Below are 26,237 nucleotides of genomic sequence, written 5' to 3'. Positions count from 1 at the left end.
ATACTCTAGCTGAGCCTTAAGTTACAAACCTGCTTTGTGAAAATTGGTTAAAGTCATCCTGAAGTTCATATTTGTGCAGAATTTCTCCAATTAGGTAGCCAGTAGAAAATTCTTTTGGGAATGATTTTGGATCTAGGTTAAAAAACAAGAAACAGCAACAAAATACAAAGTACCATATGAATAATATTAGAGATCATTACAGAATGTGTATAATATCAGAGGCTTAAACTCAATTTTTGTTCAACTCATTATTACTCTTATAAAATCTTTACATTGTAAGTTAACGTTAAAGTTTTGTTAATGAAACGACTATATTAAAATAACTTTAGGATTAGAAATGGTCTTCAAGTAGCCAGTACTTACGTTGTATAACTGTACTAAAAGAAGGTTTCAGAGTAGCAGTCGTGTTAGTCTGTACCTGCATAATTGTGGCACCGTAGAGACTAACAAATTTATTTGAGCATAAGCTTTTGTGAGCTACAGCTCACTTTATCCGATGCATGCAGTGGAAAATACAGTGGGGAGATTTATATACACACAGAACATGAAACACTGGGTGTTACCATACACACTGTAACAAGAGTGATCAGGTAAGGAGAGCTATTACCAGCGCGGGGGGGGACACCTTTTGTAGTGATAATCAAGGTGGGCCATTTCCAGCAGTTGACAAGAACATGTGAGGAACAGTGTGGGGGAGAGTGGGGAAATAAACATGAGGAAATAGTTTTACTTTGTGTAATGACACATCCACTCCCGGTCTTTATTCAAGCCTAAGTTAATTGTATCCAGTTTGCAAATTAATTCCAATTCAGCAGTCTCTCGTTAGAGTCTGGTTTTGAAGTTTTTTTGTTGAAGAATTGCCACTTTTAGGTCTGTAATCGAGTGTGCAGGGAGGTTGAACTGTTCTCCGACTGGTTTTTGAATGTTATAATTCTTGACGTCTGATTTGTTTCCATTTATTCTTTTACGTAGAGACTGTCCAGTTTGGCCAAAGTACATGGCAGAGGGCATTGCTGGCACATATCACATTGGTAGATGTGCAGGTGAATGAGCCTCTGATAGTGTGGCTGATGTGATTAGGCCCTATGATGGTGTCCCCTGAATAGATATGTGGAAACAGTTGGCAACGGGCTTTGTTGCAAGGATAGGTTTCTGGGTTAGTGGTTTTGTTGTGTGGTTGCTGGTGAGTATTTGCTTCAGGTTGGGGGGCTGTCTGTAAGCAAGGACTGGCCTGTCTCCCAAGATCTGTGAGAGTGATGGGTCGTCTTTCAGGATAGGTTGTAGATCCTTGATGATGCGTTGGAGAGGTTTTATTTGGGGGTTGAAGGTGACAGCTAGTGGCGTTCTGTTACTTTCTTTGTTGGGCCTGTCCTGTAGTAGGTGACTTCTGGGTACTCTTCTGGCTCTGTCAATCTGTTTCTTCACTTCAGCAGGTGGGTATTGTAGTTGTAAGAACGCTTGATAGAGATTTTGTAGGTGTTTGGCTCTGTCAGAGGGGTTGGAGCAAATGCGGTTGTATCTTAGAGCTTGGCAGTAGACAATGGATCGTGCGGTGTGGTCTGGACGAAAGCTGGAGCCATGTAGGTAAGTATAGCGGTCAGTAGGTTTCCAGTATAGGGTGGTGTTTATGTGACCATCTCTTATTAGCACTGTAGTGTCCAGGAGTGGATCTCTTGCATGGACTGGTCCAGGCTGAGGTTGATGGTGGGATGGAAAGTGTTGAAATCATGGTGGAATTCCTCAAGGGCTTCTTTTCCGTGGGTCCAGATGATGAAGATGTCATCAATGTAGCGCAAGTAGAGTAGGGGCATTAGGGGACGAGAGCTGAGGAAGCGTTGTTCTAAGTCAGCCATAAAAATGTTGGCATACTGTGGGGCCATGCAGGTACCCATAGCAGTGCCGCTGATTTGAAGGCATACATTGTCCCCAAATGTGAAATAGTTGTGGGTGAGGACAAAGTCACAAAGTTCAGCCACCAGGTTTGCTGTGACATTATCGGGGATACTGTTCCTGACAGCTTGTAGTCCATCTTTGTGTGGAATGTTGGTGTAGAGGGCTTCTACATCCATAGTGGCTAGGATGGTGTTTACACCACTTTCTACAAGCCATTACCCTCTGATCCCACTGAGGGTTACCAAAAGAAACTACATCATCTGCTCAAGGAACTCCCTGAAAAAGCACAAGAATAAGTTTGCACAGACACACCCCTAGAACTCCAACCGGGGGTATTCTATCTGCTACCCAAGATCCATAAACCTGGAAATCCTGTATGCCCCATCATCTCAGGCATTGGCACCCTGACAGCAGGATTGTCTGGCTATGTAGACTCCCTCCTCAGGCCCTATGCTACCAGCACTCCCAGCTATCTTAGAGACACCATTGACTTACTGAGGAAACTGCAATCCATCAATGATCTTCCTGAAAACACCATCCTAGCCACTATGGATGTAGAAGCCCTCTACACCAACATTCCACACAAAGATGGACTACAAGCTGTCAGGAACAGTATCCCCGATAACGTCACAGCAAACCTGGTGGCTGACCCATCACTCTCACAGATCTTGGGAGACAGGCCAGTCCTTGCTTACAGACAGCCCCGCAACCTGAAGCAAATACTCACCAACAACCACACACCACACAGCAAAACCACTAACCTAGGAACCTATCCTTGCAACAAAGCCCGTTGCCAACTGTGTCCACATATCTATTCAGGGGACACCATCATAGGGCCTAATCACATCAGCCACACTGTCAGAGGCTCATTCACCTGCACATCTACCAATGTGATATATGCCATCATGTGTCAGCAATGCCCCTCTGCCATGTACATTGGCCAAACTGGACAGTCTCTACGTAAAAGAATAAATGGAAACAAATCAGACGTCAAGAATTATAACATTCAAAAACCAGTCGGAGAACACTTCAATCTCTTTGAAAAAAGAAAAGGAGTACTTGTGGCACCTTAGGGACTAAGTAATAAATTTGTTCGTCTCTAAGGTGCCACAAGTTCTCCTTTTCTTTTTGCGGATACAGATTAACGTGGCTGCTACTCTGAAATCAATCTCTTTGGTCACTCAATTACAGACCTAAAAGTGGCAATTCTTCAACAAAAAAACTTCAAAAAAAGACTCCAACGAGAGACTGCTGAATTGGAATTAATTTGCAAACTGGATACAATTAATTTAGGCTTGAATAAAGACCGGGAGTGGATGTGTCATTACACAAAGTAAAACTATTTCCTCATGTTTATTTCCCCACTCTCCCCCACACTGTTCCTCACATGTTCTTGTCAACTGCTGGAAATGGCCCACCTTGATTATCACTACAAAAGGTCCCTCTACTGTTGCTCACACCTTCTTCAGAATTAGGGCGACAGTATTTTCAGTTGAACGTAGTTATTACAGAGAGTTCGCAAAGCCCACTCCAGGTATAGTGAGTATATGAATAATACCAACAGGCCAACAACCCGACTGCCGTCGCAGCAGCAGAACGCTCCTGCTGCCCCCACCTTACCCAGTCACCACATTCCCAAACTTGCCTGCAGAGACCCCGACAACCTCACCCACCTCCCGGACGTCAAAGTCTCCCCAAAAGTGACCCCCACCCATGGCACATCGAAAGTCGAGCAGGGAACCCATCTCTCTCTACCTGTGCACTGATCCTCCAGCTGTGTCGCTGTGGCGCAGGCCGAGGGGCTAGTCCCCTGGGGCACTGCCCTCTGGGACTCCCCTTCGGGCAGCAACTCGGAAGCCCTGGCAGCTCTACTAATGCCCTAACGAAGAACTGCCCGGGGGCTCCTATCCACCGGGCCCCCGCGAACAGACACCCCTGAGCGGGAGCCCCTGTAGCTGCGTAGGCACACGGTGGTCTGTGGGCACCCCCGGGCCCTGCCTCCCCAGCTGCGGCACCGTCCAGGACCCAGGCGTCGGAGCCCCTGACTCACCCACGGTCCGGGAGAGCTTCACCTCCCGGTTCAGCCACTCGCACAGAATCTCCGACATGGCGGCCGCAGGCTGCCAGGCTGCCGGCGAACCCCACTCACACGGGCCCGGCTCCGCGTCCCGTTACCATGGTGACATGCAGGCAAGCATCTAACGCATGCGCTGTGGAGGGGTGGGCTCGGGACTACATAGCGGGACCAGAGTGTGCCTTGTGAACTGCGCATGCGCAATGGAACAGCTACGCTGCTGGGGGGCGAGGAGAATATGTTCTGCTAAGCGCATGCGTCCACAGCGGGGGAGTGCGCGAACTGTTTTGTGTTGGCCGCGTTTGGCTGCTGGCGCATGCGCAGTGAAGTAAGTATCGTCCTGTGGTGGGTCCTGTAACAGTGTTGAATGGGAGGCAGCTTGGCGCGGGGGAAGCCGCGGAAGGAGAGTTCGCACGGAGAAAGGATGGGGGCTTGGGCTTAGGCCTGGGGCGCGGTTAGGGGAGCTGGAGCATAGGCCGACGCGACCAAGGCGCTTGTGGGGGAAGGGCTGCCCTCGGCTGTGTTGAGAGGGGAATGGGAGGGATGCCCCAGTGCTGGTGGGTTTGGTGTGGGAGAGGGGTGCAAAGCCCAGATGCGAGCGGGCAGGCGGGGGAGGCTCTTGTGAGAGAATGCGAACAGGAGGAGGCTGAAGCTTTTGTGGGACGATAAGGGGAAAATGCTCCGCCGGTGCGTCCCCTGTGGGGAGATGAGGCGTTGGGAGTAGAGGGTGCTGCACAGGAGTGGGAACAAAGTCCTTAGGGCTGTTTGACAGCGAGAGCCATGGGCCCCGATGCTGCGTCAGGCTATAGAGGTGAAGTTGTGCTTGAGGGCAGGGTCTGTATTTTATTGTGCATTGGTACAGTGCCAAGCACAGTGGGTCTGGGTCAGGACACCATTTACATTGAAATAGCCCTGAAAGGCCCCAGTCAAGTTATTGATCAAGTATAAATAACACCACTACCAGTTTGTGCCATGTAGTGATTCCAAAGATGGAAAACCTCTGAAAGATTGTGTCTTCATCTGAATTGTGTCAATTTTTATGGGCTATGGACCCAATTCAGAGGTGATATTTATAGAATATAAATTCAACACTGGTGAGCAAGCACAAGTGAATATAAAATCATGTAACATTTATAAAGGTGGTGGGGAGGAGAAGGGGCACAGTGGGTTAGCACTGTAAATGGAAAAGCAGACCACAGGAGGACTAGGGAGAAAGAGTAGGACAGATCTGGCTATCTTACACATTCTTACATCTTGTTGGTTAATTTTCCCAGCCTTCCATCCTCAGAAGAAGTTATGTATGACATGTACTTGGGTTTGTCTATATAGCTTGTTGGAGCAACCCTCCCAGCCTGAGTCAGCAGACTTGGGGTAGCATGGCTTGCGTTAATGCTCTAAAAATAGCTGTATAGACAGCCCTAAAAGTTGCTGCTCCCGATGGAGATTGCGTTCTGAAGCCTAGCTATCTTGGTAGCTACTTGGGCCAAAGGGGCAACGTTATTGTGATGATGGAAACTAAGAAATCATATCAGTATCCTGTGGGCCTCTTGTTTGTGAGGTGGGGAAAATCAGGTATGTAAAGCCATAAAAACCCTGCATGGGTTGGCACCTAGGGCCTCTAGACCTGCAGCACAGACCCCTTAGTACTTGAGCTTAAGAAGTAACTGTTAATTGGTAGCAGTGTTAAGATGGCCACTCACTCATTTTCAGAATACCGGACATTCCAGTACTTCCTGGAACGTCATGTCGTGTGTGTCCCCCGTGTGACCTCATGCACATGGTGCATGTGAGGTCACGCTGGAGAGGGTGGAGTGGCACGCTTTTAAAAATGGCATCCCCTGTGCAATACTGGACAAAACCACATTCAGTTTTGTTTCAGGATCAGACTGGGGACAAACATCTCAAAAAGAGGACATTCCGGTTTATTCCTGGATGAATGGCCTCCTTAAGCAATAGTAGTTTATCATCTATATGGACCAGTCATCAGAGGGGTGACCTTACGTGCTCTGCCAGTGAGTTACAGAACTACTTGTTAGACAGCAGTAGAATGCTGTGATTTAGGATTCCAGGGTTATTTTTCTGCCTCTGATAAGGCATTGTTTAGAGGGCAATGATTAGACCATTCTTTAGAGCAGGGGAAACAGGACTCTTGAGTGTTGTTTTTTGTTAATGATGCTTTGTGTTTACTTAAAGCTGGTTTGCCTGTCTCAAATTGCTGTGTGGGGGTGGGTATGCAGGGATTTCCCCATTTTACTGACATCCTAGCAAGCGCATAGATTTGGAAATTCACTCAGTCACTGTGATGAGTTCCCTGAAGTCTGAGTAGTTAATCCCTCCCTATGAGGGGGTGAAGTTGAGCCATGAGGCAAACTCCAGAACAGCACATGGCAATTTTAGAGGGCACAGCTGCAGATCCTTGTGATTGGAGGCAGAAGGATTTTGTGAGTGGTGTGTTTGGTCTGTTTATTGTTTTTTGTTGGTTCTCTGTGAGAGTTGTGTGGCTAGACTGTGGGAATTTGAACAGGCCCATTGAGACAGATCTGTTTGTGTCTCGGTGAGGCTGGCACTCTTGGATCTTTGAACAGACTCAGTGTTTGAAGTCTCCGAAAGTTAATCCCTCTGTGATAACTAGAGGTGAAGACTAGCACTGAGGCTTAGTATATGACAGTTAACAGGCAAACAGGAACAGCTGATTGCAGTTTCAGAGGGAGTTTAAAAAGGGAGCAGGGTTCCATCTGTTTTAGGTATGGTTCCTCATCAAGTAGTGGATATGGATGATGAGGAAACAATTGCTTTTACGTACCTTGGAAGTGCTGTGTTTCTCCTTCTGCTGGAAGACCGAAGAGATTGCTGGTGCATTAAGTGAGAGCTGGCAAACGTACTGGTCTGGAACCACAATTTTTAACACTGTGTAGTATTTGAGAAAATGAAGACTTATTGGACAGCCACATTTGGAAATCATTGCCACAGACATCAAAAGGCCTTCATGGGGAACTGGAAAGAATAGAAATCAAAGAAGTGGATTCGCAATTTATGACCAGGAGGGAAAGGAGAACCAGCAGCCATTCAGCCTGGTTAGAGGTATTGACATGATTAGCGAGTCAACTACCGAAGAACCTGTCTCTAGAGGAAAGAAACAGAAACCTATGGGTGACATTTCTGATGCTTGTTGAACTGCAAGAACATGCAACTGCCAAGAAAGGCTCTTCAACCATCCTGAAAAGGCTGCCAATTGTCACTGATAACTCCATATAAAGAAGAACGGACAGAGAATTCTGTAAGGGACACAAGGACCATAGGAAGGTGTGCTGTTTCTGTGAAGTGAAAATATGAGATGTAATTGCATAGTTGGCTGTGATTGTGAAGTTGACTGGCAAGTGTCCACTGGTGATGGTACACACTGGAACCAATGACTTGGCATCACGTGGATCTTTACAGACTATAGAAGAGTTTAGGAACCTTGGAAGGGAGCTGAAGAAGAGGAAAGTCCTAGTAATATTCTTGGAGGTCCTTCCGGTCCCATGAGAGAGATAAAGGAGAAAACAGAAAATACTGGACGTAAACGTTTGACTGATGTAAAGCTGAAGGTTTTGGTTTTTGGGACATTGGGTCACATTCCAGTGTGGGAGGATGCTATATAAACTCACAAGTGGGGATGGGAGTTAATCTCCACCGGAAACTAGCTGGAGCAAGCAGGATGGGGTTAAACTAACAACGCAAGGGGAGGGTGCTTAGAAACCAAATGCAGTACAAACTCAAACTCAGTGTCACAATCAAATTGATGTGATGTGACCAAGAATGTAAAGAGAAGAAATGTTTCAAATGCTTATATACCAATGCTAGGTAACAAGAAAGAGTTGGCAATTCTTATTGATCATGAGAAATTTTATAACGGGCATTACTGAAAACCTGTGGGAATATTCACATGATAGGTTATAACTAGCAATTTTAAAATTCCAATTTAGGAAGGATATAGTAAATAAAAGATGTATGTATGCAGTAGGGAAGGGTGTCATACTCTACATTAAATACACTATTACCTGTTATAGAGTTATTAATCATTCAGAAGCACAGAATCTTGAATGCATATGGATCAATGTGCTAACTGGGAAAGCCCAGCAATAGGTGCTGGTGGAGTTCTGTTCCAGACCATCAAATTAAACCAAAGAACAGGCTTAGTTACTCATTAAGCACTGTCTGTAATGTATGGAAAGAAAAATTGTGGTGTTATGGGAGATTTCAGTTTGGGAGTTCTTTGCTGGAGATCTCATGCAGCCAGCAATATAACATAATTAGAGTTTCTAAAAATTACATATGATGCTTTTCTAAGACAAAGGTATTGCACCCAACACAAGGGAGCTCTATTTTGGATAAATCACCCCCCTGAGCGACATAAGTTACGCCAACATACGTGCCGGTATGAACAACGCTATGTCTGTGGGAGAGCTTCTCCCGCCGACATAGTAGTTAAGCTGACTACATAGTTAAGCTGACTACTACATAGTAGTTAAGCTGACAGGAAAGCACTCTTCCATCAACTTTGAGCAGTTACATTTCTCTCTAATGTAGCTGTGCCCTTAGAAACTAATATGAAAACATCTATTTTAACATAACTTATTTCCCTCAGACACTTTATGTAAGAAAAAGAAATCCAAGTTGCAGCAGTCTTCTGTGTCACTTTTTATGCCTTTGAATGCTCTGTCCCTCTCTCCTTTTGTTTTTCATTGTCCTACCCACACTATTCTCTCTTAGCAAATTGCCCTGTGTTTCATTTAATTTAGGCCAAAACAAGCTTCCCGTGGTGCAGCTGTTATATGATATCAACTAACACAGTTGTCAACAGATTACCGGACCTCAATTTGGCAATCTCCCTGTATGATTATATTTATGCACTGATCCTACAAGAGATTCTGTAACGTTAGTTTGTTTTACATTATATTTTATACTTTAATTAAAGTACAGATATTTGCCGCCTTTTGCTTTTATGTATGACTCTCGGATTTCCACAGATGCAAATATTTTGATTCCTTTACAGCTGAAATGTAGCTGTGATTTGGCAAATGAATCTGCTGAGGACATGTGCATTATAACAATTTTTATTTTCTAGACTAGAGGAAATTTATTTTTTAAGTACTGAGATTTTGCTGAGCTCTGTACAAGTCTTGAAATATAGATTGCCTCTGCTCCATACTAAACCAGACATATGCACAGTTGTTAGGTTCCATTTTGATTTATTAATAAAACTTTAAATAATCAGGCTCAATTGGAATTTATTAATCAAAAATGTAGTCAAGATTAATACAGCACAATACAGAATACAGAAAGGCTATCAATACCAAACCAGTCTGAAGACTGGAGAAATGACTTTGCAGCTTGATTCAGTCCTAACTCACTCCCAGAAACTACGCTCTGTACATGTTGTACTTGGGACAAAGAAGAATTGCTTTCCATAACTGATCTACATATGGAATTCCCCTTATGGTATCTCATCTTACCTAATCAATAAGCTAAAAGTATCTATGACTAAGTCCTTATTGTAGAAAATGCCTGTGGCATAGGTAATGATTTTAAAACATTTCTCAGTGTGCGATCATCTCATTGATCACTGAAGACATTTGCAATAATAAATATCCCTCCTCAATCATTAGTGGTCCCTTCCTGGATACATTCTCCATGAGTCAGTAGGGTCAGGGTAAAAATATTATACACATTCCATCATTTGGTCACACACTAAAATTCAACCTAAGTACAGAGTCCCTTGAATCATAGATACAAAGCACTAGAATTATAGTTACAAAACACTTTGTGCATGAACCAAAGGATCATGGGGGTTTTATATACAAAGAGTTATGGGAACACAAAGAATCATAGGGAGTCTAGTCCATTTGTTAATAGAGTAGAGGCACAGGAAAGCCCAGAATTGGGAAGGGTAAGGCTGTTTCTCTCACTGTTTGTTTGGGTATGGCTACACTTAAAACACTACACTGGCATAGTTGCACCACTGTAGCTCTTCTGATGGGAGGGGTTCTCATCAGTGTAAGTAATCCACCTTCCAAAGAGGCAGTAGCTAGCTTGATGGAAGAATTCTTCCAACCTAGCGCTGTCTACACCAGGGGGGTAGGTTGACTTAATTATGCCACTCAGCGGTGTGGATTTTTCACACCCCTGAGCAACATAGGTAAACTTTCATTTTCTAGTGTAGACCAGTCCACAGTAACTGAAGCTGTATTTTTCCCCCACTCTTCATGGTCCATTCCAGGAGTGCCCAATCAGGTCTCTGATCTCCTAACATCTCCTGTCTCTGGGGATGGATCTTACCAGGGGTTTTTGAGGCTGCAGAGCAAGCCAATCTCCCTAACGGACAGCTCCTGTGCATTCCTCTCCCTCTCTCTCTCCCCCGAGGCCTATGAACAGTGTATTGCCAACAGATGAAGTTACTACACCTTTATTTTTCTAAGCAAGTATATTTATTTTTAAGGTAAAGTATTACAAAGAAAACATCATAAAAACAATCAACAGATTTAAACTCACATTAAACATACTAAGAGTCACCCATCAGTCTTATGAGGCCCTTGTAGACTAAAATCTTTCCAACCATTCCACAAGCGGGGAAGGCTTCCTTGGGATGGAAGGTTCCGTCTGTTCACTGGATCAAATAGAAGACCCTGAGTCAGTTTAAACCCAGTTTTTTAATATCAAAAGCCCTTTCTTTGTTAGTTTCTGGAAAACCCAGTTTGAACCAGGATATGTAAGCCTCCCCAGAAGGTGATACCTTAATCACCCCCACCTTATTTTTGGTTTCATAGATACTAAGGTCAGAAGGGACCATTATGATCATCTAGTCTGACCTCCTGCACGATGCAGGCCACAGAATCTCACCCACCCACTCCTGCGAAAAACCTCTCACCTATGTCTGACCTATTGAAGTCCTCAAATCGTGGTTTAAAGACTTCAAGGAGGAGAGAATCCTCCAGCAAGTGACCCATGCCCCATGCTACAGAGGAAGGCAAAAAACCTCCAGGGCCTCTTCCAATCTGCCCTGGAGGAAAATTCCTTCCCGACCCCAAATATGGCGATCAGCTAAACCCTGAGCATATGGGCAAGATTCACCAGCCAGATACCCAGAAAAGAATTTTCTATAGTAACTCAGATTCCACCCCATCTAACATCCCATCACAGGCCATTGGGTCTATTTACCATGAATATTTAAAGATCAAATTACCAAAAACATGTTATCCCATCATACCATCTCCTCCATAAACTTATCGAGTTTAATCTTAAAGCCAGATAGGTCTTTTGCCCCCACTGCTTCCCTTGGAAGGCTATTCCAAAACTTCAGCTGGATGACATTATTGTGCAGGCAATGGCAGGGTCTGGAGAGGCCAGAGGGGATTTAGTTGCAGGGCACAGCCCTAATTGATATGAGAGGCCAGTTACTATACCTAATAAGTAACTGAGTTTGGAAAGGGGAGAGAGAACTTGATTTAGGGGATGGGTGAGTGATTTGTGGGAGACTGGGAACTTTGTTAAGCAACATAGGAGTTGATCGGGAAGCATACAAGAGGTAGTCTAATGGTTAGGTGAAATTCCAAAGCCCCCCCACTTCCCTGGGCAGCGCCCGCTGCCCTAATGGCTTCTCAGAATTGTTCCAGGAGTATTTTTTTGAAATGTTGGTGTGCGTGCACTGCAGTTTGGACTCTGTAACTTCCCTGAGCCTGTAAAGAGCATGGGAGTGCTACTTTTGTTTTTCCCATGCTGTCAGACCCATTCCTTTCTTTTTGATCAGCCTCATTGTTACAAGCACAAGGGCAGAGAAGGGAGTACAGAACCAAAGAGAAGAGCGCCTGTTCCACTAACTTTACAGAGACACTCCCCAGTTGTGTGGCAGAGTTGATGTTTCAGAGCAGAAAGAAAAGTGTGTGAGAATGTGGCTCTCTGGCAAGATGTCCGGAATTCCCAGGTTTCATTGGGTTTGACAGCAGCACCATGACAATATTACTGTAGTTCCTGGGAGCCTTCGTCAGGGACCAGGACCACATTGTGTTAGCTGCTGTACAAATACAAAACAAAAGTCAGTCCAATAATCTCTCGTTTCTGTTTCTGGCCTAGCTGGATTACTGTAGGTGCAGAGACATAATGTGTAAAAGACAAAAAAATGTCAATCAAACCATTTTGAAATGTCAGTGTTCCGTTTCCTGCATGGGTGAAGTTTTGTGCTGACTCTTAATTATTTGAACTAGCTTATCCATCACTATTAATTAAGTGTCCTTAGGTTTGTCTTCAGCACAATGAAATAAATAATAGATACATGTAAAAGAAAATGAAAATGCCGCAGAGCCATGTTCATCTGACTGGAATAGGCAGCCTGGAATTTATTTGGTTAAATGGGAGTTTCAATAAGAGATTTTTCACAGTGTGTTTACAGTATTTCCCACAATGTGCATTCAGCCTATTGAATTCACTGCCTCAAGCAGAGATTTAAATAATTTATTTGGATTTTAAATGAATGGCTAATTTTATGTCCAGAACTGACATTGGTAGTTGTACATACTAAGATAGATTTTATTACCTCTCATGCTTCAGGACGAAAGCTGGTCAGCAACAGGGAATGGGTTGCTATTTTTTTCTCTTCTATTAATTGTGCCACCCTTACCTCGAGTAGCACTTTACAAAATGAGGGTAGCAGAATTGGGCCCTCTTTTAGTCACTTCTGTGGCTTCTTTCATCCGGGGATCTGCTTGTTCTTTGCAAACAAATTAATGAAGCCTCATTACACCCCTGTAAATTAGAAAAGGATTATATAGTGATCTAAGGTTTTGTTGTGAATTTTAGCGCTCAGGAACTGTGCTGGATTTTTGAGCCCTGGAGAATGAAATCCACGGAACATTTACAGCATAGGTAACAACCCAAAGTAACTGTTTCCCCACTCTGCCTTTGCAATGAACCTCAACCCTTTTGTATAAGAAGTTTGTTTGTTCTCTATCCTATTCAATTCTGTGTGTCTTTGCAGAGTCTAACAGGCAATGCAAGTGTGGTGGTGGCTTCTGTGATATGGACACTGTTCCAATAGGGCCTAGACCACGTGTTGGCAACCTATGGCATGCGTGCCAAAGACAGCACGCGAGCCAATTTTTAGTGGCACACTGCTGCCTGCCAGGTCCCAGACGCTGGCCCCGCTGAGCCGGCTGCCGAACCCAGGCCTGCAGCAGGCTGAGTGGGGCCCGTGGCCGGGACCCTGGCAGGCAGCAGCATGCCATTAAAAATCCTGCCCTCCCCGGCCTGCTCTTCTCCATCCCCCCTTTGGGGGCAGGGTAAAGAAGCTTGGTCCTGCCAGCTGCTGCTGCAGGGCAGGCAAGCTCCCCCCTCCCCTGCCTCTTCCCCCAGCGTGCTGGGTTCCTGCTCCTCCCCCTCTCCCTCCTTGCCAACCATCAGCTGATGGCCCTTGCACGGGGAGGGGGAGAAGCGGAGCCGCAGCTCACTCGCTGCTCTGGGGAGGAGGTGGAGAAGAGGTGGGGACGGGGCCTTGGGGAACAGAGGTGGAATCAGGGCATATTCCCTCCAGCCCCCTGCCATGAGCCACTAAGGGCAGGGGGCTGGGAGCATCCCCACAACCTTAGTCCACACCCCTAGCCCTCTGCCCTGACTCCTGCACTCCCCCCACACACACCCAGGCCTCTGCCCTGACTCCTCCACCCCCCAGGCCTCTGCCCTCATTCCTGCACCCCCTCACACACACCCAGCCCCCTGCCCTGATCCCTTCACCCCCCACACACCCCAGCCTCCTTTCCTGACCCCTGCACCCCCCACAACCCCAGCCCTGACTCCAGCACCCGCCTCACATACCCAGCCCCCCCCCACCATGCCCTGACTCTTGCACCCCCCACATTCCCACCCCCACCCTGAGCACCAAATGGAAGCTCCTGCATCCTCCCCTCCCCCACATTCCTACCTGCACATCTCGCACCAAATGGGAGCTGCCCAGGTAAGCACTCCACACCCAAACCTCCTGCCCCAACCCTGAGCCCCCTCCCACATTCTAGTTCCTGGCCAGAATCTGCACCCCAACCCCAGCCTGCTCCTTCACCCCCAGCCCTGTGCTCAGTGCACTCTCACCCTCAGCTCAGTGCAGAGAGAGAGGAAGAGAATGGGCTAGAACCAGGGAGAAGGTAGGTACCCACTCTATGTGGGCAGGGCCGGGATCCCAGACTAGCAGTGGGCTGAGCGGGGCCAGCAGCCGGGACCTTGGCTGGCAGGAGCCAGCGGACGGAACTCCAGACCGGCAGCGGGCTGAGCTGCTCAGCCTGCTGCCAGTCTGGGGTCCTGGCCGCTGGCCCCGCTCAGCCTGCTGCCGGTCTGGGGTTCTGGCTGCCGGCCCCTTGCCAGCCGGGGTACCGGCCGCAGGCCCCACTCAGCCTGCTGCCAGCCTAGGTGAACAGAACCCCAGGCTGGCAGTGGGCTGAGCGGGCCGGCAGCATAAGATCAGCATTTTAATTTAATTTTAAATGAAGCTTCTTAAACATTTTGAAAACCTTGTTTACTTTACATACAACAATAGTTTAGTTATATAATATATAGACTTATAGAGAGAGACCTTCTAAAAAATGTTTAAATGGCACGCGAAACCTTAAATTAAAGTGAATGAATGAAGACTCAGCACACCACTTCTGAAAGGTTGCCGACCCCTGGCCTAGACTGTGAATTCCAGATTGATTTCACATAGGTCACAGAACAACCAGCAGATGGTGTAGTAACTTACAGTCACCAGGAATGCACTGTAGGCTGGATTTGAACTTTTGACCTAAAAGGCTCCATATCTCATTACCAGCCGCTCACATCCTCTTGTAAAGAGAAGAACGCTAATGTTTTGTAAGATGGATTTAAAAGGACTGTAGGAAGAGAGAGTCATATAGAGATCAAACGCTAAGCTGGTGAATAGTCAGAAATTCAGATTCTATGGATTCTGTTACTTTTGTTGTTTTAACCCCCTAAAATAAATTAGATTTAGAGCATTTTCCATTCAGATTAGTGCAGTAGTTCTCAAACTTTTTGTATTGGTGACCCTTTTCAGATCAAATCTCTGAGTGCAACTCCCCTTATAAGTTAAAAACACTTTTTTTATATATTTAACACTACTTAAATGCTAAATTTATAACCCTATTGTTTAAAATGAATTTACCTTTTCTCGCCACTTTTAAATTAAGACTAAAATATATTTTTTAATTATTGTTGTAAGCATAAAAGTTATTTTTTTAAATAGATACTGTTTAATATTGGGGGCATGGGCACAAACACACTTTGTCAATATCACTTTTCACAGCAGACTTAGTGCCCCATTGCCAGCCTTACTTCTGCTCTGCTGCTGGTAGCAGTGGTGCCTTCAGAACTGGCTGGTTGGGGCACTAGCAAGTCTGTTGTGAAAAGTGATATTTGTATGTTTGTTAATATAATTTTTCACAGCCTCCCAGATTCATGGAGCTCAATCTATTTGACTAACAAAGAGAAGGTTAAGGGGTGACTCGAAGTACCTACATGGCGAACAAATGGACTCTTTAATCTAACGGACAAATGGATAACAGGTCAACTGCTGGAAGTTGAAGGAATTATTTTGCTGAAATTATATGCAAGGACATCTATGTGCAGGCCTGGCACGGTGGCCAAAAAGAACCCAATCTTGTCCTCACGAAGTGCATGCACACCAAGAGTGAAATCCACATGGGCAACGCTTCTCGAAGAACCACAGTTACTGTAAGGTAAGTGTCACGGAGTCACCAGGCGATGCTCTGGAACTACTCCATACAAAGCCAGTCAGGACTCTGGGGAAGCCTCCTCTCCCCAGGGCAAGAAGCTTACACAACTTTGACCTTCCTGGGGCTGACCTTGGAGCATTCAGCATCCCCGTCCACACCGTGCACTTCCCACAGCAAGTCCGCACAGGCGGGGCTCCTGGGGAAGCCAGTGGGTCCTGCATCCCAATTCTGCAGTCAGACGTGACTCTCAGCCAGCCAGTAAAACAGAAGGTTTATTAGACGACAGGAACACAGTCCAGACAGAGTTTGTAGGTACAAACAGGACCCCTCGGTCAGGTCCCTCTGGGGGGCAGGGAGCTTAGACCCCAGCCTTGGGGCTCCCTCCACTTCCCCAGACCGCTCCAAACTGAAACCCCCTCCAGCCATCTCACCCAGCCTCCCCCGGCTCCTCCTCCAGCCTTTGTCCAGTTTCCCAGGCAAAGATGTCACCTGGCCCTAACCGCCCTCCTGGCTCAGGTTACAGGTTCAGGTATCATCCCTCAAGTGCAGTCACCCCGTGCTATCCCATCCCCAATGCAGACAGTCCCAGTAAAACTCCCCTGCTACATCCCCAGGTCAATCCTCCCCACTCCCTGCTCCGTCACAGTAAGTAACATTCTTTCTGTGGAAATTGGAAGGATGTTTGGTGAAAAATGGGCCTAGCAAATGACACTGGTAAGCCACCAAATGCTTTGTCAATAATCAATTGGTGTATCACAGCATTTCATCTATTACCAGAAAAAAATTTCCAGTGTCTACTTTGTATTTTTTATCTCTATTCTGAATTAAGCAAAAATCACTCCACCCTGATATCAAAGCTATGGACCTTGAGCATGGTCAGTAAGAATTTAGGATTTCTTAATTTAAAAAAAATAAGTGTCCTGGCAAAGAACCAAGTATATGTGGGAGTGGCTTGGCAGAATCACAGCTGTGAAGGAAAGGACCACAGTGAGCATGTACAATATTGGCAACTATTGAGCATATGCAGTAAGGTGTGACGGAGAAGTCAGTCAGTTATGCAGTTAGCTGGTCAGAACCTACTCATACTGGTAACAACACGTTTTAAAGGTCAGAGCTGTCGATAGAATTCTGAGGTAATGGTCAAGATTGAGCATCTGCAAGTGAGGTAACTGTTGCTAAGATTAGGAAGCATATAAAGAAAGAGCTACAATGTAGCATAAAAGGCCAGCTTCAGTTTCTGAGTCCAGAGGCTGCATTGGAGAAGGAGAGAGCCCTTAAGCCAGCAAGAGAAGCCACAGAAAAACTGCTGCAGAGAGAGAAAAGAAAGCTGGAGCGGGGCAGAGCTGACTGACTAGGAGCTGAACAGCAGCAGCAGTGATTTGATTTTTAAAAGGAAGCAGCAATGGATTTATAGAATAAGCTTAATATTCTTTTAATTATATTTTAGTATAAGGGTAGGATAGTATATAGAGTTAGTATGTGTATGCTTGAAGCATGGGTGTGTGTTTTTTAATTGTATTTTATTTATGTAAAACTTAAAGTATAATTTAAGATCTGCTGTCAGCAATTTGTTGCAAACTGGCCACTTGCAATAAATTGCTTCACTTAGTATCATTTGAACTATATACTGTTGTAGTTTGAATGCTCTTTAACTTGCAATACGGGATTGGTGTCTCAGGGATTTTGTCCTTTATTTAGGATTCTTAGATTATACTGTAGTAGGGATTATTAGACACTTAATTAAAAAGATACTTTGTTTTGGAAAGAATACTGACTGTGTCAACTACTTTATTGGAAGGTTATATCCGTGTCCTTTGGTGTTTTCCTTAGCAACCCTGGGAACTTGTACCTCAGAAAGGAGATATTAGGGGGGCAATAGGCAGGTTATTATAGCAGCATCCTAAAATCCATTTTTCAGGGTAGCATATTGTGACATCCTGGCACCCCCATATTCACTACTGACATATAAGTATGATATGTTTTGTACAAAGTATGCCTTGTGAGGTATCATTCTAAAAGTCTTGATCTGCTAGACATTAATATCTCATTTAGCTTGTATGTGCTATTATTGTATGTGAACTTATGAAGTATGGCTAAGTATGTGCTACTGAAACATGTTGTGAGATTGAGAACATCCACAAGCAGCCTTTCAGGTACAACAATAAAAAGGCCAAACAATGTTGATGGAAATACACACAAGCACAAGGATTACCCCGGGAACTGTGTACGATAGAAACCTCTCCGAGATAGCACTACATAATGGGAACTGTTTGACCCAGATCACAGCAAAAGAGCTTTCCAGCAAGTTAGAAGAGATATAAAAGGGGGAAGTGACATCATTACTGGACCTCTCTCTACAGCACAAAACCTGAAAGAACCAGAGGAAAAAAGACTGAACTGGCAGGGAAGTGCTGGTCCCAGGCAGGATAGAAGGAAGCCTGCCTGTGTATACAAAAGCTAACCTGCTTGTAATATCTAACTGGCTGAAACACTGCTTGATTCAAATCCTAACTAGTATATTAGGCTTAGATTGCAGTTTTGTTTTATTTCTTATGGTAATCTACTTTGATCTGTTTGCTATCACTTAAAATCTATCTTTCTGTAGTTAATAAACCTACTTTATGTTTTCTCTTAACCAGTATGGTTTTGAGTGAAGTGTTTGGAGAAAAATTTCAGCTCAGTTTACAAGGGCTTGTGTATCATCCTTTTCACATCAAGGGAGGGGCGGCTAGGTAATAAATTCATACTGGTCAAGTTTTGACCAGGGCAGAACAGTACAGCTCCAATTTCCTAAGATGGGGGGCTGAGAGTATTTTGGATGGAGCCTTTCTATTGTTGCTTCATGCAGTGGCTGGTGGAGCATTCATGAACACAGCTGGGTGTGGCCCCTACCTGTGGATGTTGGTATGAGAGGAAGCTTGGAGGGCTTTTAGCTTCTCACACTGACGTTGTGACAGGGATCCCAGATCGGTAAAACAAAGGGCTCAGCTGTACCCCAGTTTCAGGGGGCACTCCGGAGGGGACGTATCACACACATCCACTCCAAACAAAAGATGTAAGGACAACTACATTCTCATCTACAAAGCTCATTAAAACATTAATTGGCTAACAGCCTCCTCACAACATCCACGTGAGGTGGTGAGATGCAGAGGCCTATTGGTTCCAAAGGGTACACTAAAAGAAAAGGGGTACTTGTGGCACCTTAGAGACTAACAAATTTATTTGAGCATACGCTTTTGTGAGCTACACCGTAGCTGCGTGTAGCTCACAAAAGCTTATGCTCAAATAAATTTGTTAGTCTCTAAGGTGCCACAAGTACTCCTTTTCTTTTTGCGGATACAGATTAACACGGCTCTTACTCTGAAAAGGGTACACTGCTCTTTACAAGCAACTCCTGCCTCAGACATGACAAACCCACTACACCTAATACACTAGTTTCATTTTATTTATCAATGAAGGATAGTATGGGAGCTTTCTATTGAAAGCTTATAACTTATCAATACTCATTATTGTAAGATGTGTGTGTTGGTAATATTTAAGGAATAATGTAACTATGTTGAAAACTATGCCTTAAAGTCTTAGAGTAAAAGTTAGGCACCAGGAATTCATACATCTAGGTAGGGGTTATCACCCTTTTTCTTTCTCCCCCTCACCCCTCCCCAACATGCTATAAAAACTCCATGGCCCAGTCGGGGAAGGGGACTCGGGGCTCTAGCCACTGGGTGGGTTGCGGGGGCCCTCGGGCATAGGCATAGTTAGATATCTATTTTCAGGGAGCAGGGCCCAGCGGGGCTTCGACGACCTCCACACAGTGGGGATTGGGGAGGGATCACCACCTCCACTCCCTGATTCACCTCAGGCCACCCAGACCACCCAGCCTGTTTGGGTTGAGGAACTGCCTGGAACTCTTTGCCAGAGGATGTTGTGAAGGCCAAGACTATAACAGGGTTCAAAAAAGAATGAGATAAATTCATGGAGGATAGGTCCACGAATGGCTACTATCCAGGATGGGCAGGGATGGTGTCCCTAGCCTCTGTTTGTCAGTAGCTGGGAATGGATGACAGAGGATGGATCACTTGATGATTACCTGTTCTGTTCATTCCGTGTGGGGCACCTGGCATTGGCCACTGTCAGAAGACAGGATAGTGGGCTAGATGGACCTTTGGTCTGACCCAGTATGGCTGTTCTTCGGGGGGTGTGGGGGGTGCAACCAAAAATTATAACTCAAAGTGGGGACTCAGCTCAAAAAGTTTGGCAACGGCTCAGGGTGCAGGCAGGCGGTAGCTAGGGGCTGTGCACAGGCAGGAGGGTAGCTCAGGGTGCATGGAGATGGTAGCTAGGGGATATGTGCAGGCAGGGGAGTAGCTCAGGGTGCAGGGAGAGGGGTAGCTGGGGCTGTGTGTGGTCAGGGGGTAGCTCAGGATGCAGCGAGAGAGTTAGCTAGAGGCTGTGTTCCACCCGGGGCACTGCTCCCCAAGGGTTCTGCCAGCCCCAGAGCTGGGTCCCCCTGCCCAGGCAGCTCTTACTGACTGTGCAAGCAGTCAAAGGTGGCTGGGAGCTAAGGAGCAGCTGCAGCCCCGGGTACCAGCAGAAGCAGGCTGCAGGGGAGCGCCATGGCTGCCCGCTCCATGGCACCAACCAGAGCAGCAGTTGCCCTGCACTGCCCAGCTCCAGCTTCCGGCCTCCAACCTGATCAAGGGGCAGGGTCTCGGAGAGGCTGGGGGAGAGAAGGATGGCGGGGAGGAGGCAGGGTGGAGCTGACCCTGTGTTCTACTCTGGGTAAGGCACTGCAGTTTGGGGGGGCAACACTCCCTGTGACCCTACAACTCCACCTAGGGGCTCAGGGCTTCTGCCCTGCAAGGAGCATCAGGGTACCAGGGCTCCAGGATTCAGCCTCACAGCTCCCAGCTTCAGACCTGCTGGGGCATCGGGGCTCAGGGATTTAGCCCTGTGGGGGGCTCCAGGCTTCAGCCTTGGGGTCCCGCACACCCCTTAAATGGCTTGCAACCCCCTCAGGGGACCAAGGACCCCCCACTGAGAACTCTGAGCTAGGTGATGCCCAGTCAATCAGGAGGGAGTTCTCATTCCTCCCTGATCAGCCAGTGATGTAATGGAAGGTTCAATGGTCACCCTTGCCCCATCCCAGAACAGTCACTAGAAAACCGTCAAAGACAACTGCAAAGAATCATAACCACTTGGAGGTAAAAAGGAACATTATAACAGACAGGGGATCGCACTGTCTGAATAAAAACAAAAGACAGAGTATATCACAGGGGGAGAAAGACACGCTGCTTCCATTCATGGAAGAGGCATCTTATTGAGAGGAGGTGTTTCATGAAAGAGCGGATCCTGGTTCATGTGAAATCGGATAGGTCTGCAACAGACTGAACTTTGTGGGGGTGGGGGGAGAAATCTACTTTATTAGGTAGGAAAGGAAACTCTTAATAAAGATAAGGTCTAGAACAGTGCTACTCAAAGTGGTGGTCCGTGGACCGGTGCCTGTCCGCGAGCCATCGGCTGCCAGTCTGTGCGCACAGTGGGGGAAAAAATTGCGGGTCCCCCACATCAGATAGCTTGAGAAGCACTGGTCTACAGGTCCATGTTTTATTGTTTTGTTTTGTATTGTAACCATTTTCTTCTTTACTGTCTCTTATTTCTAAGGGAACCTCTACTTTTTCTTAAATTACCTTTCTTTTGTTTTAATTTAAGAGCTTATAGGTACTGTGCATTATACAGGAGTGGTGATTTGAGGTAAAATTGGTAAATTGGGGTATGCTGTTTCTTTGGGAGCAGAGGATCAGGGATTTCTGAGCCTAGCAAATGTCAGGGGCTGGATATCACAGGGAAACACTTCAAGGGGATTCAGGGCCTGAGATGCACCTCTTGTTAACCTGCAAGGCAAAAACAGCGCTGCCATAGCTTGGAGGAGAGTGCTTAAGTGGGTGACAAGCTGGTGGCATTAAGAATCTAACACCCAGGTGCCAGAGACCAGGGTCCCTCTCACTAGAAGCAGGGAGTATCGCAGTGACTCGCAGTCCTGGGTACCTCAAGAACCATCACAGGTGGGTAAATATTTTTATATCAATTTTACAGATAAGGAGATTGAAGAAAAGAAGTTACAACTTACCCAAGACTACTGAAGGTGTCAATGTCAGAAGCAGCATTAGAATGCAGGAGTTCCTACTATCTTACTCAGCCCATTTTGTACCTCCCTCTGATTGGGTATAACAGTATGCACATCATGTCTCCATATAAATGTGATTCCAATGATTTTTGCACTAACTAGACAGAAGAGCACTCTTAGCCCGGATGTGTGCAAGTCAGAAACCAATTGAAACTGCTTGCTCAATGTGCTTTTAGGTTTTCTGTCAGAGTCCAGGTTTTTGGCAATACTACTGCATGAATTCAAACAAAATAACTTGGGATGAAGTTCTGTGCAAATGTCAAGAAAAACAGTTTTAATAAAACTATATCATTTGATTACACCTGTCACAGCCAGATATTTTGATCTGAAAAGAGTAAGTTGAAACTATCAGTACATGCAAGCGAAAGCACTCTGTGTTATGGGAAAGCAATAATAATTATGCTCTACACATGGACCTTTGGGTGGCAGGGACCGTCCATCTGTTTTTATCCAGACTGAAAAGTACATTGATTATGAAGATCACTAGAAAAAGTCGTCTAAATTCAACAGCAAACATTTTAGTCAGAGACAGTATGCTCCAGCTTCTTATGGTACAGCTGCCATGTTGAGTTTTTAGAAAGGAGGTCTGTATTTACCTCTGCATGTCTGTGATCTGGAAATGTTTCATTTATACCTGCCTGTATTTCAGAATTAGCTCCTTTCTAATGATCGGTGCTTAAATTTGGGAGATGGTAATTTTAGATGGGGAACTGATCTCCAGTTGCATGCAGAAAAATGAGTTTTTCACATTTTTTATTTTCATGCTAAAGAATGGGAATTTAACTTTATTCCTCAAAAAGAAAGGAGTACTTGTGGCACCTTAGAGACTAACAAATTTATTTGAGCATAAGCTTTCATGAGCTACAGCTCACTTCATCGGTTGCATGCAGTGGAAAATACAGTGGGGAAATTTTATATACTCAGAGAACATGAAACAATGGGTGTTACCATACACACTGTAATGAGAGTGATCAGGTAAGGTGAGCTATTACCAGCAGAAAAAAAACCTTTTGTAGTGATAATCAAGGTGGGCCATTTCCAACAGTTGACAAGAACGTGTGAGGAACAGTGTGAGTGTGTGTGGGGGGGTGGGAAATAAACATGGAGAAATAGTTTTAATTTGTGTAATGACACATCCACTCCCAGTCTTTATTCAAGCCTAATGTAATGGTGTCCAGTTTGCAAATTAATTCCAATTCAGCAGTCTCTCGCTGGAGTCTGTTTTTGAAGGTTTTTTTGTTGAAGAATTGCAACTTTTAGGTCTGTAATCGATTGACCAGAGAGGTTGAAGTCTTTTCCGAATGGTTTTTGAATGTTAGAATTCTTGACGTCGGATTTGTGTCCATTTATTCTTTTACATAGAGACTGTCCAGTTTGCCCAATGTACATGGCAGAGGGGCATTGCTGGCACATGATGGCATATATCACATTGGTAGATGAACGAGCCTCTGACAGTGTGGCTGATGTGATTAGGCCCTATGATGGTGTCCCCTGAGTAGATATGTGGACACAGTTGGCAACGGGCTTTTTTGCAAGGATAGGTTCCTGGGTTAGTGGTTTTGTTGTGTGGTGTATGGTTGCCGGTGAGTATTTGCAAACTGGACACCATTACATTAGGCTTGAATAAAGACTGGGAGTGGATGTGTCATTACACAAAGTAAAACTATTTCTCCATGTTTATTCCCCCAACACACACACACACACACACACACACACTGTTCCTCACACGTTCTTGTCAACTGCTGGAAATGGCCCAACTCAATCTCGTTACAGTGTGTATGGTAAGACCCATTGTTTCATGTTCTCTGTGTATATAAAATCTTCCCATTGTATTTTCCCCTGCATGCATCCAATGAAGTGAGCTGTAGCTCACGAAAGCTTATGCCCAAATAAATTTGTTAGTCTCTAAGGTGCCACAAGTACTCCTTTTCTTTTTGCGGATACAGACTAACACGGCTGCTACTCTGAAACTTTATTCCTGCTAACCATAGTTTTAGCTTGTGGTGATTGTCTAATGACTACTAAATCTAAAATAGTAACCAGACTCTGTTTCTCCTTTTACAGTAAAAGAAACATGAGCTGTGTTGATGCAAACAGCCAAAGGATTTGGGGAGCTTGTTGAAAAGGTAATACAATGCATTGCTGGTTGAATGTGTGTAGGGAAGAAACTGTAAACGCTAGTTTGGCTACACTGCTGTCCTGTAAGAATATGCTATGGTTACTATACAGTTAAGTGGACTCAGACATCTAAACGTGTAGCCTCTTAACATCTGCCATCCAAAATGACTTAATTGTTATGTTTTCTTCAATTAATTCAAAACTTCTCCTGGCTTTTTTAAAATTCCTTATGAGTGTGTGGGTCATTAAATTTAGTGGGTCAAAATACAGAGTGTTGTATATTTGTAAAACAGTAGTTAGAAAGTGATTCTCTTCTCCCCATGTCCCAATGAACATTTCAACAAAGCCAAATAACTAAATATCGGTTTCACTGTTAATGCACAATATTTAGTACATCTCTATTTAGACCTGTCTTGACACTGTTACCACATAGCTTTGTCTAAGGATCTGATTCTGTCCTCACTCTGGTGTAAATTGGGAGTAACTCCATTGAGGTCAATTGAACTACACTGGTGTAAGTGTGAGAAAAATCAGATTAGGTGTGAATGTGACATTGTCAAAATTTTCTTTTCCAATGAGCTTTTTTCCCTATAGCATAGCATTTTAAAATTGTCTGTTTTATACTCTCACTTCCTCCCCCTGTGACTGACCTGTCTTTTTATTAATTATTATTACTATTTATTTGTTTTATCATAGCACACTATGAGCCCCAGCCATAAACCAGGGCTGCACTGTGCTAGGCACTGTTCAAAAACAGAACAAAAAGACAGTCCCTACACCAGGGGTGAAAGTAAGTCGAGTGACTTACTGGTACTCTGGGGCCAGCTCTGGCCCCCAGAAGGGGTGGGGCCCAGGGCAGAAGGGGTGGGTTTGACGGGGTCAGAGCCAGCCCCAGCCCACCCTGTAAGATAAGTGCCCCCCCCACCAGGGTAGCAGCAGCAGCCCGGGGCACCGGGGGCTATTTAAAGGGCCAGGGGCTCCCCTCTTCTACTGCCCTGGCCCTTTAAATAGCCGCCGGAGCCCTGTGGAAGCGGCAGGGCTCCAGCGGCTATTTAAAAGACCAGGGTGGCAGAGGCAGCTGGAGCCCTGGCCCTTTAAATAGCCCCTGGAGCCCCGGCTACCCCAGGGCTCCAGGGGCTATTTAAAGGGCCCGGGGCTCCGCTGCTTCTACTGCCCCGGTCCTTTAAATAGCCGCCGGAGCCATGGAGTAGCGGCGGCAGGGCTCCAGTGGCTATTTAAAGGGCCCAGGCGGTAGAAGCAGGGGAGCCCCAGGCCCTTTAAATAGCTGCGGGAGCCCTGCAGCTGCTACCCCAGGGCTCCAGCAGCGGGGCTCTGGAGGCAATTTAAAAGGCCTGGGGCTCCAGCCACTGCTGGGAGCCCCAGGCCCTTTAAATTGCCTCCTGGGGAAGCCGGGCTGCCCCAGTATGGTGCACCGGCTCTTGCTGGTATGCTGTACCGGGGCGTACCGGCTTACTTTCACCTCTGTCCTACACCAAAGAGCTTACAATTTAAATAGATGAGACAGAGACAGGGTTGGGGAAGGGGATGAACACACAAGTAAAATGAACAATGTAATGGCAGCAAACTTCATGTTTAGTTCCACTCTTTTTTCTTTCTTTAAGTGGGCTGAATTAGGAGGTGATAAGCTAAATGAAGGGAAAAAGAAAGGGAAGACGGTATATTGAAGGAAAGGTGGGTGAGGGGGATGAGACACATGTGGAGCAACCATGAAGTGAACAGATTGTGGGAGTGGGATGGATGGTTGGAGCAAACAGGCAGTCGATACGTTGCAGAGGAAATCCAATCAGAACTAGAGAAGGTTCTCCAAAAGTCTCCGCTTTGGCAGCTACTGTCCCTTCTGGCTGATTCGTCTTTGCCGCTTTCTCCCAAGCCCACGCAGTGGAGGAAGGGGAGGCAGGATGTGGGTCCTAGTGCCCCCACAGTGTGCACAGTTCTGCCTGAGCACAATTCTGGATCCAGAATGGTACTGGGGGGGAGGCATGGCCTCATCAGGCCCCCATTTTCCACCCTTCACGCAGTACAGCTATCCCTGCTTTGGCTGCTTATGCTCCTACCTCCTGGCATCTCTGGGATGGCTCCATTTAGTCTGTGCATGTTATCTTGTGTCAAATATCTTCACTTTGAGAAGGTAGCTACAAAGATAAAAATGAGAGGCAACATAATCCAAAACACCCTGGGTGCATCGGCATCAGTGTTGCAA

The 26,237-nt window shown here is 45.7% G+C and overlaps 2 protein-coding genes across 2 annotated transcripts in view; one reads left to right on the top strand and one right to left on the bottom strand.

Annotated features, from left to right (window-relative positions):
* SPEF2 (sperm flagellar 2) overlaps window positions 1–4,144 on the bottom strand; it is a 111,945-nt gene extending 107,801 nt beyond the window's left edge. Inside the window, exons 1-2 of the mRNA XM_084628061.1 lie at window positions 3,944–4,144; window positions 30–132 (exon numbers count right to left, since the gene is read on the bottom strand). Coding sequence (XP_084484187.1) covers window positions 30–132; window positions 3,944–4,001 — 161 coding nt within the window. The 5' untranslated portion in view covers window positions 4,002–4,144. The remainder of the gene's footprint in view (window positions 1–29; window positions 133–3,943) is intronic.
* An 8,655-nt stretch (window positions 4,145–12,799) lies between these two features.
* The window catches only part of PRLR (prolactin receptor), a 318,467-nt gene continuing 305,029 nt past the window's right edge, over window positions 12,800–26,237 (top strand). The window contains exons 1-3 of the mRNA XM_084628839.1: window positions 12,800–12,865; window positions 15,425–15,717; window positions 23,963–24,024. The gene's annotated coding sequence lies outside the window, so the exon portion shown is untranslated. The remainder of the gene's footprint in view (window positions 12,866–15,424; window positions 15,718–23,962; window positions 24,025–26,237) is intronic.

Source organism: Lepidochelys olivacea, assembly GCF_965140295.1.
Source record: "Lepidochelys olivacea isolate rLepOli2 genome assembly, chromosome: 5".
Lineage (NCBI taxonomy): Eukaryota > Metazoa > Chordata > Testudines > Cheloniidae > Lepidochelys > Lepidochelys olivacea.
Note: the sequence above shows the minus strand (reverse complement) of the source record. Positions and strands in the feature narration are given on the sequence as shown.